Source organism: Ochlerotatus camptorhynchus, unplaced genomic scaffold, assembly GCF_037179485.1.
Source record: "Ochlerotatus camptorhynchus isolate MF236.1 unplaced genomic scaffold, CSIRO-AGI_Acam_v1.1 ptg000203l, whole genome shotgun sequence".
NCBI lineage: Eukaryota > Metazoa > Arthropoda > Insecta > Diptera > Culicidae > Ochlerotatus > Ochlerotatus camptorhynchus.
In genome coordinates, this window is record NW_027040693.1 from 3,206,453 (window position 1) to 3,222,279 (window position 15,827).

Genomic DNA, 15,827 nt, shown 5'->3' on the forward strand with positions numbered 1-15,827 from the left:
TCTCCCGTAGAACAACAAATATCAAACTAGAGACGATGCCAAACACCAACGACCATCATGGAAAATCGGAACCTGAGTACATCTTCATTTGGATATACGATGCCCCTGGAGGTCCATCACTAAGGAGGGGCGAGTTAACGCCGGTGCCAACCGCACTTGGCAAATTTCATCGTCGGTGCTTTCGTCAGCATCTAGGACGGATGCACAGAACGGCAACAGCAGCGAGCTTCATCAGCATTCCGCAATCGGGCGATCGATTGGACTCCGGACTTGCATAGTGGACACTTTTCGCGAGTGCTAGGTTCTCTGTAGGAATTATTGATTGAATAAAGTAGTCTTTAGGTAGCAGCAGTAGTGAGTAGATCTTTTTTATAAAGAACCTCCGACGTTCAAAACTTTAACTCGCATAGTCCTGGGCAACTCCGGCGTCCCGTAATTGCTCAATGTTGGGTCGCGGCGTTCGACTTCGACGGGTGTTATGCACCGTCGAGAGTTTTGAGAGCATGCATACTGCAACTAAGTAGTGGTCCGAATCTATGTTCGCACTGCGGTACGTGCGGACGTTGATAATGTCGCTTTTCTAAGCTTGAGACTTCTTATGTTTACAAAACCTCAGAACTTACTGAGCACTTGCGTCATGGAATATTTCCATGGTCACTAGACTGAGAACGCTATTGAGCTGAATGGGTCATTAGACCGAAATTGTTTAACAGATATTTAATTTAATAGGGTTACGGTATGTAATGTGGGTCTAGTCCTTTCATTCGGCCTATCACGCAAATAAATAATTAATTAAGGAATATTACACAAAAAATAAGGAAAATATTGATCACTGATGATTGATAAATGTGTACCACACACAAATCAATTTATATCACAACATTTCAATACATTTTCAGCTCTCGTAAGTAATAAAACTGGTTGAGAATATCACTCTGTTCGGAGTTTTTAGCCGCCATGACTTCTAAGGTTAAGATGGGAAGGTTGCACTGACGATCATCAAATGGCCTGATTATGGCATTTATTGAATGGAATTACCTGATAATACACACTAGACGTAAAACTCACAGTTACTGTTTGAATATTTTATGTTTATTTTAATTGTTTAACAACGTTTTCACAAGTAAATCATGGACCCAACTTTAGGGACACATTTCTTTTCTATGTTCCTAACTTTGGCCCATGAAATTCATTTGACAGCATATAGCAATAAGAGTAACGTCAACAATGTGGTTTGCATTTGGATGATAAGGAACGAACAGGAAGGGAGATTTTTTCTGCCAAATCTGTATAATGAACATCACAATGTTTTGATTTAGATATTCTGCGGTCGAAAGACGATAAGCGAAATTTTTAATTTTTAATTTTTAACTTGAGTGATTTAATGTAGTTTTCGTAAAAATTTTCTCTAAGAAATGTTTTGAGGAATGAAGAGTATTAAGTTAACAGTGATAGTGATAAAAAAAAATACATAAGAAAACGTTACCAAGAGCGTTTTTTTTGAGAATCAAACAGGATAGGACGAAGTTGCATCCATAAATAGACCCAATTTGGGGACAATAGACCGATATTACATACATTTCCCTGGTGAGTTTTTGTCTTAAAAAAAGTAAGTTTTTCAACTTTTTGCGGTTCCTGATAGCAAACGACATGATAAGCATATCTAAGCATACCATTTAGCAGTAGAATATCGTTTGCAGGTAAATTAATTGATGAGTTATGATTAAAAACGTAATCTATGGCTGCATATTAGACCGAGGTTAGGGACGTATACCCTACTTGATATATTTCATACAATCACTGTACATTTGAGGATGACTTCCAGTTGACTTACACGCTGGACTGACAGATTCGTAAAATAATAATGGTAGAATGATTGAATAAAACCTACATAATGGATCAAATTAATGGTTCAGTTTTTAATACACGCTATTTCAAAACTGAACCTACCCAAAAATGTGTAATGTATGTTGGGAGTGACAAGTTGACAAATGGACAACATCCGGGAGTATCAAAATGAAAATTCACTGGCCAACCTGTTGGTTACTGTGTCAAATCTTGGAAGGACATGCTGTCAAATCATACTACTGGATCATTCTTGTATGAAGTTGGTTCCAAACGTAAACAAACCATGTAGGTTTCTTATGGCTTGTTACCTTTGTTACTACCGTAACATAGGTAATAAAATCGGATTTCATAAGTCTTGCCGTCTGTGACCGATAGCCATCCACACAAGCAATCTCATCTGTATAAAACATTCCCAATCGATAGATCTCTTCTCGATCTGGCTCGACAGTTTGATTACGACATCGTAGAATCAAATTGAATATGAAAAATCGACCGGCAAGATGAAATTTGCTGATGTCTGTATGTACGTCAGTGGACGCGTTTTATCCTCGGTTTTATCTAGACAAGCTTTTTCCGAGATGGCTTATTGTTATTATTATTATTGTGCCATGCTGGAGGGGGAATTGCACCTGGTCGCCAGTGTAATGTTGATGAATAATTATACACCTTCCATGCAGCGATCAAATAGATAAAGATGAGATGGCTCTTAGATAATGATGGTTATTCCGAGAATCGAAGTGACTTTTGTCACTAGTGAAGTGAGAAAAGTCACGTCGTGGTGACGTGACTCTCCATTTGATTTGCACAGAGAGTCACGTCACCACGACGTGACTTTTCTCACTTCACTAGTGACAAAAGTAACTTCGACTCTCGGAATAACCATCAATGACTTATGCGAGTCCATTGAAATCAGCCGAATATTACATGAGGGTTAAGCTGATCCTTAACATAGAAGCGTAGATACATAGGTGAAGGATAAGAGAAAGGAGAGGCAAAGGTGTTGAAATGCAGAATTATATGTTGTCGAGATTGAATGCGCGTGCTTAAATAAAATAAGTTGATCCCAGGGTGGCCATACCTACCAATTTATCGGTAGTTCTACCGATTTTCGGGATTCCTACCGATTAAAAGTTTTGAGAAGCTACCGATAATGAAAAAAAAATAATCTGGCCACCCTGGTTGATCCAGATACCTATCGTATAAATTTGCATATCAGCTAGTTATGATTATTTTCAATAATACTTACATTCCATAAAGATCATGCTACCTATTTTACCTTTTATGTGATACTCATCATCACAGAATCGAACCTTGAATCGAGGACCAGGTCCATCAACAATACACTCGTTCCGAGAAGGGGCTCATGGTACCACTCATCCTGTACACTGGAGTCGCTTTTTACGCGGTTTTTTTTTACACGGTTTTTTTTTACGCGGTTTTTTTTTACGCGGATTTCGGAATTTACGCGGTTTTTTTTACGCGGTTTTTTTTTACGCGGATTCCGGAATTTACGCGGTTTTTTTTTACGCGGATTTTGGTTTTTTTTTTTACGCGGATTTTGGTTTTTTTTTTACGCGGATTTCAGAATTTACGCGGTATATCGCTTTTTACGCGGTTTTTTCTTACACGGTCTTTTTTCACTCGGTTTTTTTTTACGCGGATTTCGGAATTTACGCGGTTTTTTTTACGCGGATTCCGGAATTTACGCGGTTTTTTTTACGCGGTTTTTTTTTACACGGGACGTATCACCCGCGTAAAAAGCGACTCCAGTGTATAGTCATCTTCTTCTTCTTCAGTTTAGCTCACCACCCGGAATGAACGCTCGCTCGGTTAGTAATATCAAACAGTGTTACATGCAAACGAAAAAGAGATACAACCAGGATTAGTTTTTTAAAGTAATAGTTTCATCTGAATACCCAACTAAATATATCTCTGTGACATTTTCTCACTCTGAACCTACATTTAATCACAAAATAACTTTAAGTTATTTTGTGATTATATGGTTACTTTGGTACTCACATTGAATGTTGTGCACGTACCACAAGTTCAACAACGCCCAACTATGGACAGCTCAATATTTCTTTTTTGCGGGAGAAGTATTGTAATATTATGAGCACACCGCACTCCACATTCCGATTTATTTTGCGTAAAACGGAAGTAGGGAATATAACGCAAACCACTTCTCGATTTATAGGGGAAATGGATGTTAAGTCGACTAAATTTTCAAAAGCGTCCAAAAATATCCATCAGTACCGCCCACCTGTCTACGAAGTTTATGAACACAAACTTGTTTGCCTTATTGGAATGATCAACGCGATATCTGAGTTTAATAATTTAAGGAGAATTTTCCACAATTCCAAATTAACATGAGTTATAATAGTTCTTTCGAGCTTTCCTGTACTCATAATCTTTAACACAAAATGTGTATGAAATGAAATTCATTTCACGGAATTCCACGAAATGGAGCATACCGCGAAATCGACTTGCGGCTTTCCGCAAAATGTTGTACAATTGAGAATTTTATTCGCTAATCAAATTTTAATCAGTTTTAGAACGCTACAAACTTAGGACCATTGTTGTAAGGTCTCGTATGAGTAGTTTAAACATATTTAAGATTAAAGATGTTCATTTAAAGGGTGCTTATCTTGCCCTGTCTATCCCTATAGATATATTTTTTTTTCCATTAAATAATATATTAAATTACCTGCCATAAAATGTTGATTTTTTCATTAAAAAAGAGTCTTTCCGGCACGCCGTTATCGATTGTATCTTTTTAGGTTAGATTTATTTTATCCATCAATAGCAAGTGTTTGCCTTTGTTCAATGCAATCGCTATTTTGTTAAAGATCTCCGCAATTCAAGGAACACTTTCGGTGAAACTCGAGTACTTACTTCCGTCGTTTCCAAAACCACAAAACACGATTTATAAGCACTTTACTATGCTACCGCAAACGCGAAACACGAACTGAAAGCATCCAAACAAACGGAAGTTTCGTTTACATCTTCTGTGCTGCCACCTAGTTGCATTATTAATTAAGCTTGCAATTCTGTTTTCGAAATTTTGGTTCCAGTCTTAGCTAGATCTCTTCGATCAAAAAGCGTTTTCTTTCAACACACCTTGCAGAATGTTCGAATTTTTCGATCCATGCACCGCGGTTGCATCTGTCAAACTATGCATGTAAACAATAACAAAATCGGATCATTCGGGTGAGTTTTTGTAAATTTTTAATTACAATTTCGTCTGTAATGTTTGTGTATTAAACGAAAACTACCCTTTTCATCCCGAAAGGCAACCAAAATGAACGAATTCAACCACAAAACCGTCTTCGTGTTGGACCACACGCCGTACTTTGGAATCTCATGCGAATCGCCAATCGATTGCGACTTCATAAAAAGCAAAATTCCGATACCGCCGATCAGCAAAAGCCTCTGGACATGTGCGGTGGAGGCTTCGGTGGAATATTGTCGCATCGCCTGGGACTTGTTTCCCACGGGGAAGTTGATCCGGTTCGTGGTCAGCGACACGGCTGCCCATATTGTCAACACCTGGAACGTTAGCACCCAAAGCTTGACGCACGTCATGAATGCCATGTCGATGGTGGGAGTTCCACCGCGGCAGACTCAAGCAAACGATTATTCCGTGATACACGGACTAAGGGCGGCGATTGAGGCACTGGCCGAACCGACCGACTTTCAGAAGGAGCAACTGGCTGGTAAGGAACAAACGGTGTTCAATTTGGGACGGGTGATTTGTATCACCTCGGCGCGGGATGATGCCAGCATGAAAAGTTTGGAGGATATATTTCGGACGGTACTGGTGCAGCAGAATACGATTTCAGCCAACCACAAGGAATATCTGAACATCGATCGATGTCACTTGGTCATCATCAATCTGTATCCGGCCAATATGGAATCAATGGTCAACAATAGGAGTTTGATTGATATCTCCCCGATACTGAAATCGGAAATTCATTCCAACAAAGCGAACAGGATCTCCAACAAACTGACCCATTTAATCCTGCCACACTTTGACCTGGCAAGTACGACGGTAACGGGAATTCCGATGAAGGAAGAGCAAAATGCCAGTTCCAGTGCGAACTACGACGTGGAGATATTTCATGGCAGCAAAGCTCATTCTGTGTTTTTGGGAACGGAACTGGTTCTTCCGCATAGTTTAAAGGAGGGGTCCGATTATGAAACGGTGACGCTGAAGTGGTGCACACCGAGAAGCTGTGGATCGTCTGAGATGCAGCCCTGTTTGGCACAGTGTCGCGTTACGCCGGTAAGTAGCTTTCGGTATGTGTTTAAGATTGATTCTATGAACATTGTGTCAATTTTAGGTGGATGTAACGTCCCGACCCAGTTCCTGTCTTATCAACTTCCTTCTGAACGGTCGCTCGGTGCTGCTGGAAATGCCGAAAAAGTCCGGCGGCAAAATCACCAGTCATCTCCTGTCGGCTCACGGGGGAGAAATTTTCATACATTCTTTGAACACCTCGAGAAGCTGTTTGGAAGAGCCGCCATCGATTTCCGAGGGCGGTGGAGGACGCGTCACCGATTACCGAATTAACGATTTCGGTCAGTTGATGCAACTGCATCGCATTGTTCCACTGAAGCCGATCCCGGAGCGCTCGATGGATGACAATTTGCTAAAGATGCGAGCCAAACTAGCGAAAAATTCCCGCTACTGGCCACTGACCTTAAGCACGACAGTTCTCTACAATGTACGACAGTTTGTGGAACCGATTCTGATTCTGACGAACAAGCCGGAGTTAGCAGAGGAAGATATTCTGCAGTGTCAAAAAACGATATACCAGCTAGCCGCGCTGGAAGGTCGCCAGGAATCACTTGCCCTCCCGAACATGGGTCATCGTTTAAAGGGCAACAAACGTGAGGAACAATACCGACTTCTGTGGGCTGAACTGGAACTGAATGTCAGCTCGAGTGGAACGTCTCCCGGTCATAAGACGGTACAGAAGTGTATCCGCGACTGCCGCAGTCGAGCTCCGATTGAGATTCAGGACAAGGACGAACCGATCGATGCCCACCGGGCTTCGGTAATTCGTGCGACTACGGATTCCCCCATGTCACCGCCGCACTCGATGGCAGTGGTGGATAGTTCGGTTTCGGCACTGCTCGCCGGCTCCAGTCGGAGCAGTAAGAAAATCCTCGGGGGCGGTACAAAGTCACTGTTCGATATGTTGGCCACTGCCGAGCGAACGCAAAGCCAAAAGCGAATAGATTTCAGCGGTAGACTTTGCACCCCGCAGGGACAAGTGGCTAAGCTGTATCCCAATATGGGGATGAAGGAAGAAGCGGCCGCACAGGCAAGACAAGCGGATGTGAAGTGAGGTAAGACAGTTTCCTTCGGATTTAATTTATGGTAACATATAGTGTTGTTAGCTGATGAAACATTCAAATTTTTTTTTATTAGAAACCTTTCTACAAACAAGTGCTCAAACGTGCTAGTTAATCGAGAGAAACGTCCCGCCTTTTATTCATTGCAAAATAAACGTTTCCGCCCCACCTCGGCTGACGCTCAACGTTCCACCCGGTCCCCGAAGCTTGTTGTCCTGGAAACACCTAATTTTCACCTCAAACAATCGTTTCAAATCGCCCCACATTTCCTGCTGGCGCTGCCGCTCCGTTTTGCTCCCCTGCAGGTTACCCCTTTCCTCGACCAATCGTTTGCCGATGGTTTCCTGTTCGAAAATTTGCTGCGCCAGCGTTTCTTTCAACGAAATCCTCGCCGGCTTCCCGGACGCCCCGTCGCCGTTAATCGCGGCCAGGTTGGCAATCTCCTCGTTGGCCTTTTCCAGCAACAGCTCCGAGCGTTCGAACTCCAGCTGCAACTCCTGCCACTGTTGTTCCAGCGCTTTGATCGATTTCTCCGTATCGGTGATCTTGCTCTGCATTACGGCCGATTCGGCATTCAGGGTGGCAATCAGCGCATCGTAGGACTGGTGGACAAAAGAAGATAAGAGAGGAAGAGAGATGTGAAGGAAAATAGCCATTTGTTATTCTGTAATAAGTTGCCGACAAAAAAATGCGAAGGAACAGGCAATGAGGAACACCCACACCCACATGCCCGGCTCTAGGTCGTGCTTATGTGAAAAGGGTCCTAAGAAAATGTAGGCTAGGTATGAGCAGAACATCTACCCCACGCGTTCTTTGTCGATGATCGATAAAAGAAAATGAATGGTAAAAATGGAGGTGAATCAATAGGTAGGTAGGTATAGGTAAGAACCTAATGCACAACAATCCTGTACAGGTGGTGAAGATCTTTTATTTTGCTTTCACCGCTTTGCAAATTTGGCAAGTTTTACTACAAGGTTTCATGTTTGCTTTGCAGGAACATGGTGAGATTTTGGTTCGATCTAGTGTCGTTATTTTATGCTTATGCACATGCATTAATTATGTCACGCAAATTTGTGGAAAAATTATTCCCTCCCCCCTTTCATCACGTGTTACAGCTCCCCGCCTACCCCTTATAGCGTGACATGTATGTATGAAATTGTTAAATGGAAATATTTATTTATTTATTTATTTATTCATCTGACTTTTTGTCGTCTTAAAGCAAAAAGCTGCCTACGCCCTCCCCATGGATATGGAGGTTGACGGTACTGAAGCAAAGGGTTATGTTTAATTTCTTTACATTTGCAACGATGATGATTTCCTATAGTGACACATATCACCTTCTTAATGCTTCAGTATACCTCAAACGATTAATTCTTGGTTGTTAATAGAACTTCCTTGATGAAATCGGCTGCTTCATGCAGACTGAGCAATTCTGATTATAGTATCAGATTTGTTCTGTATACAGAGGAACTGGGAGGGCTTATTAGAAACTTCTCACCAATGATCTTCTAGTAAATTTTGCATATCATTTTATTAAAATTTTATTTTATTTTAGCATATTATTTTTGTTACAGCCAATTGGCATTAGTATACGATACAAAAGATTTAATATTACTTGCTCGTTTTTGCGTAAAATAATCAATATTTATTTTACTTGTAATTACCTATGAAAGTTTTTTTCAAGTTTTTTTTTGTGATCTGAAAATTTACCCAGTTTGGTTAGAAGTTTCGAAGTTAACGCATGTCCACAGGCCTAATAGAAAGGTAGGCAGGCTTCCACTCACTTGCTATAGATGAGTGATTTTCGGAGTTTTGAATTCGTTAGATGTTGTAATGGAGATTTGTGCTGTTGGATGCTGGAGAAGATTGGAGGGCGGGTGTTTGACGCATAGAGCCTGTCAATTTCGCTTTCAGAGTGTCGCAGTCAGCGGTTTTATGATTCGTGAGCGCTTACGATTCGTAGAATCGTTGATTGTGACTGCAAGTGGATTTTACGGGTTTTGTGTGTCGGACGCTTGCTTTTTGGCCTCTTCTTGTGTCTAACATGTGCAGAGTATCATTATAACGTCTAATGGTTTTGAGATTCCTGGTGGCGTGAAATATATTTGTGAGAATATCTTTTTGAGATTTTAGCAGTCACGTTTTGTTTGTAGTTTATATTTTATTTATTTCATTTAATTATCGTAAATATTAGTTATTCAATAATAGATAGTTCATGCATATATTCGTACTTTGACGCGAAGCGCTGTGGATTATAAGATGCTCGATGACCCTCGAGGGATCGATTTTGCTTACTGAGCAGAAAATCATGGATTGAACCCCAAGCTCTTCCACAGCACAATAAATCGTCCACCATTTGTATATTTGATATTGAACATTAACCTCGGAAACTATTTGCATATCAAGCGAAAACGTAGTCCAGTATTGTCGCGAAGCGTTATGGTTCTGAGATGCTCGATGACCCTGGAGGGATCGTTTTTGCTTACTGAGCAGAAAATCAAGGGTTTAATCCCAAGCTCTCCGTCATGACTCTTAAAATTCATTATCACTAAACAAAATTAATATGTTCTTTCGATAGCCGGCTATCGAGAGATTAAATAAACAACAAATAAACAATACATACTTTTGGTTGCATCGCCAACTTGAGGTGAATCCTAACCGAATACCCTACCCAACCCTCCAACTCCGTAGCACTTATGAGGGTGTCGCTAAGTCGGTGGCCTCTCGTTAAGTAAGTACTACATCAACATTTCCTTCCCTATCCCTAGTTATGGTAAAGATGGGCGTGGCCGGGAATAGCGACAGTCATGCTTCTGTTACTCTTGTTTAGATTGGAACCAATGTTTACTCCCCAGTATTATTCCTGAAAGTAGTCTAACTGAGAATTTCAGAAGAGACGTGAGTGTCGCTAGTATCCAATCTACGAAGTATATCATAACAACGCTAACGCTAACGCTTAAAACAAAAAGCTGCCTACGATGCTCGGAAAGACACGAAGACAAAAGTGAGTACGACAATTGTGGAAAAGGCAAAAAGTGCGCTAACTGCAGAAACAAGGATCACACTACGACAGACCCCAGCTGTCCGGAAGTCATACGGCTGGACAAAATCAAAAAGTTAATGGCGAAAACGAATCTCACATACGCAGAAGCAAAGGAACAGATTTCAATGGCAAATCAAAACTTGTACGAACCACTCTTCGATGCCGAGGAATTCCCAATGCCGGCAGAGACATTCGCCGACATGACGAAAAATAGCTTTCGTTGGAAGGATCCGTTGCGGGAACAATGGTCGCTATCCAACAATGAAAGGGAGAAGATTAAAGCAGCGGTGCACATGGGAAAATCGCCAGACAAGCAACAGAACAAGAAAAGGAGAGTCAAAACAATAGCGGACAAGACAACTGAGAAACGGAACTACGTCATCAACGGTGAAAGAGTTTGCGAAGGACCAACGGCCATAAACGGAGTGTTGCGGAAAAAGAACGATTGGATACCATGTCGAAACAGGTCACTAAAAAAAGTTACAGAATCTACTGGGTGGGCGTTGGCCAGATTTGGATTTTTCAGATATAATCCTAAATAGGACCTAGAGTATTTAATACTCTAGTAACCTCAAGTCCGTGCTCTGTCACAATGTTTCATTGTGATTAATCAACACTCAAAGGGGTAAAATATCAAATTTGGGGTGAATTTGAAAGAAAGGGAACTTGGAGTGTAGAGCGCACTGCCCACTGGACGATTCTGAAGCCTGGCCAAGTGAGTGGGGTATGGGTTTATTTGATTGAACGTCATTTCCAATGCATATATTGATACATTCAAACCATTGGCATTTGAGATAAGACAGAGATAGGATGCGGAGGGCCCGCTTAGGAGGAGCGTAACCCATGTTATGGTTTCCATTTATTAAATAGTTCAGATAGCCTAGAAATGACAGGTTTATAGTGAGAGAATGTACAATATTGGGAAAGCATAATTTTCATAGGGTTCAGAGCGGCTAAGCTGTTCGTTTGTAGTTTGACCTTCCTTCAAAACCAATTTGGCTCTAGAACAATTTTAAGCTTGTTCTGCATTATTCACATGTTGCAATTATTGAAAAGAGCTCGATATGATAGCCACAGAGAACAGACGTTGAGGCTCCAACATTTCTCTAAAAACTTGTGTAAAGATTCCTATTCGACTTGAGCGCCACTAACGGCGACTTCCCCACTTAAAAACCCTCTTTGACAACATGATGGCGCTGGCGCTGCAAAACTTACACTAGACACTAAGTGCTGGTAGCGCGAAGTGGCAATTTTCAGCAGATAATTCATCGATACTAGCGCCAAATTGGTCGAAAGTGTAAAACTTATAAAGTAAATCAGGAAATGATAGCGCTACGTAACGGCAACGTTTCCACTTAACTCTACACAAGTTTCTGACCGAACTTGAACGTCTGGTCTCTGTGAGATAGCTTAATACAATTAAATAGAAATGCCAAAATCTTACCGAGTAGTTTAGCTGTTCTGATTTCGGTACAGTTTGTTGAGGTCGGGTATAGTTGCTGAGTTTGGATGCCCATTTTTAAATAACTCATATTAGCACAGAGTAATAGATTTATTGCTAGAGAACTTTCTTTTTTTTCCCTTTATTTAACGTCGGTCTCTGTTCCGCAATCTAGTGCCAATCACCGACGGACATCAATTGCCATCCATTTACGGCAATCGAATGTGCAGGAAGGCAGCTTCCACACCTGCGTAGGATATCGCACCCATTCAAACACACATGGGCCGGGACCAACGGCTTTACTTCCCTTCCGAAGGAAGACGTGACCAGAGATTTTTATGCCTCAGAAAAATCCCACCGACCTCGGCTGGGATTGAACCCAGACCCATTGGGGTGTTAGAAAGCAGTCACGCTTACCACTACACCACCGGCGCCGGCTGAGAACTTTCTTTTGGGATCGTCTTTTCTTCATACTGTAGTGTTCATTATCCGTTAAACGTGCAATCGATACGAATGCGATGATACGAACAAGTACCGAATGTGTATCATTTGACGAATGAAATATGAGTCGTTGTATAGCCACCAAGTGAAACACTAGCTTTTTATTTTATCTCCCTATCACGAAATACAATCACAGAGAACAGACATGGAGACTCGAACAAAATTTCTCTAAAAACTTGTGTAAAGATTCCTATTCGACTTAAGCGCCACTAACGGTGACTTCCCCACTTAAAAAACCCTCTTTGACAACATGATGGCGCTGGCGTTGCACAAATTACACTAGACACTAAGTGCTAGTAGCGCCAAGTGGCAATTTTCAACAGAAAATTTATCGATACTAGCGCCAAATTGGTCGAAAGTGGACAATTTATAGAGAAAATCAGGAGATGCTCACACCACGTAACGGCGACGTTCCCACTTATTTTACACAAGTTTCTGACCGAACTTGAACGTCTGTTCTCTGTGATACAATAGTGTCAACGAGGATAGTTTAAAAACCCAGTGCGTGCAAGTGCAATAAATCGGTGTGAAACACCGTGTGCAAAGTTTATTTCTATTATTTAATAATTAAAACAATTTTGCGTCATATTTTTGAAGCTGTAAATCGTAGGATTCGTGCGCTTCTGACCGGCAGCAAATTGAAATAATAGTGTCTAGGGTGTTTCAATAAGTCGGTTAAAAACTTAAACTTGAAATAACGAAGGATTGTAGTAAAAGCACAAACGAAGTGACAGACGACTAACTGGCGAAGAAATCCATTAAAATAATGTGGTTCACTGTAATAGAATTTTCTTAAAAGCTTGTGCCATCATCCACCAGATGGGTTAGTTTTTTTGTTTTGATTTGAACAAAGTTGATTTTGTGTTCAATGATTCTTTGACAGTGTGCAAAGAGTGTATCATTTTGTCATATTTTTATGCATTTCAGTTTTGAGTAGAGTGAATGAGATAGAACCAAAACATTCTAATACATTTGGTGAAAATGCTAGTACAATCCAGTAGTAGTGTTGCCATGTGGTACAATCCAGTAGTAGTGGTGTTGCCATGTGGTACACTGAAAAATTTAAATAGCAGGTTAGTCACCAAAGTTTTCGAGCCGCTCCGTCTGTCACTTCGTTTGTGGTAAAAGCGTCTTTGTAAAGCCAAAACTGTAGTGAGGCTAGTGCTAAAATTGATCGCGTATGATATACAGTAACGTACGGCGTTGGTAAGACGTCCACCGTCATTAGCCATCTCCGCCATCATTTTCTACCGTCATTGTCAATCATCAGAAGCCACCTCCAGATGCCATCATCATCACCATCTTCTCCGCCATCGTAGTCCACTATAAGGTTCGTTGCCTCTGCAATTGTTTCAAATCAGCTTTGTCATCATTATCACTGTGGACATCGCCGAAATTATCCACTGCTGAGTACCACGATCTTCATGATATCTGCAGTAAATCAAGATACCATCTCTTGTGTGCACAGTATTTCTGGTGAGAGGTGAGTGATTTAACTTGTTCATTCTAAGTGGAGTTCGCTCTTCATAGCAATAAATCGATTAAATCGTGTGCTTAGAAGTGTTAGAGACTGGTTGAGTGCTTTGAGCTCAGGAGCATTGTGGGTTCATTAGTGATAAATTTTTGTTTACATCTAGATTTTCGTGATACACTGCTGCGACTAAATTAAAGAACAATGTCGACGTTCATTGGGTCAGTGGAACCTTACGTTGTAGGAACATCGTTCAGCGATTATGCAGAGCGTTTACAACATGTGTTCAATTACAACCGAGTGCCCGAAGGTAATCGCAAATCTCTGTTCATCACAGTGAGTGGAGCTGTTGTTTTTTCTGAGCTGAAAAAGTTGTACCCCGGTACGGATCTGGACACGCTACAATAATATAACGACATCATAACACGGCTGAAAAGCAGGTTTGATAAGAAGGATGGGCGAATGGTACAAAAATCGCTGTTTTACGAAGGGTGTCAGCGCAAGGATGAGCCCGCTGAAGATTTTATTCTGGATGTCAAATTGTTAGCGGAAACCTGTGGTTTTGGAATAATGAAACATTCCATTATACGTGATAGGTTGGTTTTTGGCGCGTATGATAAGAAAGCGCGAGAACGTTTGATCGAAGAGAAAGAACCTTCACTTGAAGAAACCGAGCGGGTCCTTATTACCAGGGAGCAGATGGCACGTCGTTCGTTGTTGATGGAGCAACCCAGTGATCGAGTGAGTACTATTGAGAGACCAAGTACACGTTTTCGTCGCGATGATTTCTACAATCGAAACCGTGATCAGAGAAGTGGAAGAAGAGAAGCATATCCGCATAGAAGTCGTCGTGATCAAGATCGTTCCAGCTATCGCAGCAGAAGCCGGTGAAGGTCTGGTCAGAAATGGAAATATAACGGCAACAAGAACGTGTTGTGTAGTTTTTGTAAGATTCGAGGACACGTGCGAAAAAATTGCTTTAAACTTCAACGGTCTCGTCAGTCGGTGCGATTTGTAGAAGATGAAAACCCTTCAAATGATTCTACTGGATTTGATTTTAAGCGTCTGGGACATTCGAACAACGTCAGTGAGTCAGAAGAGGATTTGGATTGTATGTCCATTATAGCTGGAGTGCAGGTAAATGAACCAGTTTTTATTCAAACTAAAATAAATGGAATAAGGTTTAATATGGAGATTGACAGCGGATCTTCCGTCTCCGTAGTAAGGGGCCATTCAATAATTACGTAAGCATGATTTCCAATATTTCAGAGAACCCCTCCCCCCCCTTGTAAGACATAGTAAGATTTTTCAATACCACCCCTCCCCCCCTGTAAGATCTTACCAACTTTGTTTTTTTCTTAAATCGGTATTTCGAAAGAATCGGCTTTTTTGGTGATCAAAACAACACTTTTTTATTTAAACAACCATTTAAACAAACAAGTTTTCTATACCAAACACTGAAATTATCAGACGGTACCTCTATTTATGCTTTTAGATTCGCTATGAAAGTCCCTCCTACTTGGAAAATTATGCTATAGAACGGTTTATACAACCCCAGTTTTTTTTTTTTTTGCATAATTCTTCAAGTAGAAGGGACTTGGAATGCTTATCTCTTAGCATAAATAGAGGTACCGTCGAGTTTATTTTCAGTGCTAGGTTCTGAAATTCGACAGTGAGCGTTCAAAAGGACCTACTTGTAATGTTCGATTCTCTTCATCGATTTTACAGCTAAGCGAAACAATTCAAGCTGAACATTTCATTAGGTCCTAAGTAACACTGACAAGATTCTCTTCGTCGACTTTCTCCTTGAATCCACTCGGCCCAGGTATTTTCAGCACACATATCGATAAAAGAAGTTTTTATCTAGCATCTAAATACAACAAACACAACAAGAAACGATCCTGTGCTCAAGTTATTAAGGCTGTGTTCCATCTGGTGAATTTTTACTTAAATTTGACAGATGGAAAATTTTCACAGAAACCTGCTATTCCAGCAGACTTATTTCTTACAGACAAGGAATCAATTTGACAGACGCTTTCTCGAAAATCTGCTGATGTACAACAGAGGGATTTTCGAACATCTTAATTTATTTTCGAAGTGTCAAATCTAAGTGAAAATTTTTCAAATGGAACACAGCCTTAGTATTTTTTTTATTTGTTCAACCG

General features: G+C 40.9%; 3 protein-coding genes across 3 annotated transcripts in view; 2 read left to right on the forward strand and 1 right to left on the reverse strand.

Annotated features, from left to right (window-relative positions):
- Positions 1–10,120, forward strand: part of LOC135702960 (uncharacterized) — a 161,982-nt gene extending 151,862 nt beyond the window's left edge. Inside the window, exon 2 of the mRNA XM_065224035.1 lies at positions 9,908–10,120. The gene's annotated coding sequence lies outside the window, so the exon portion shown is untranslated. The remainder of the gene's footprint in view (positions 1–9,907) is intronic.
- asun (integrator complex subunit 13 asun) lies at positions 5,123–7,234 on the forward strand. Its single transcript, XM_065223959.1, has 2 exons — positions 5,123–6,130; positions 6,189–7,234. Exons 1-2 carry the CDS (start codon positions 5,147–5,149, stop codon positions 7,197–7,199), a joined length of 1,995 nt encoding a protein of 664 aa, XP_065080031.1. The 5' UTR covers positions 5,123–5,146; the 3' UTR covers positions 7,200–7,234.
- The window catches only part of LOC135702953 (intraflagellar transport protein 81 homolog), a 43,036-nt gene continuing 34,518 nt past the window's right edge, over positions 7,310–15,827 (reverse strand). The window contains exon 3 of the mRNA XM_065224027.1: positions 7,310–7,808. Within this exon, the coding sequence (XP_065080099.1) occupies positions 7,347–7,808 (462 nt within the window). The 3' untranslated portion in view covers positions 7,310–7,346. The remainder of the gene's footprint in view (positions 7,809–15,827) is intronic.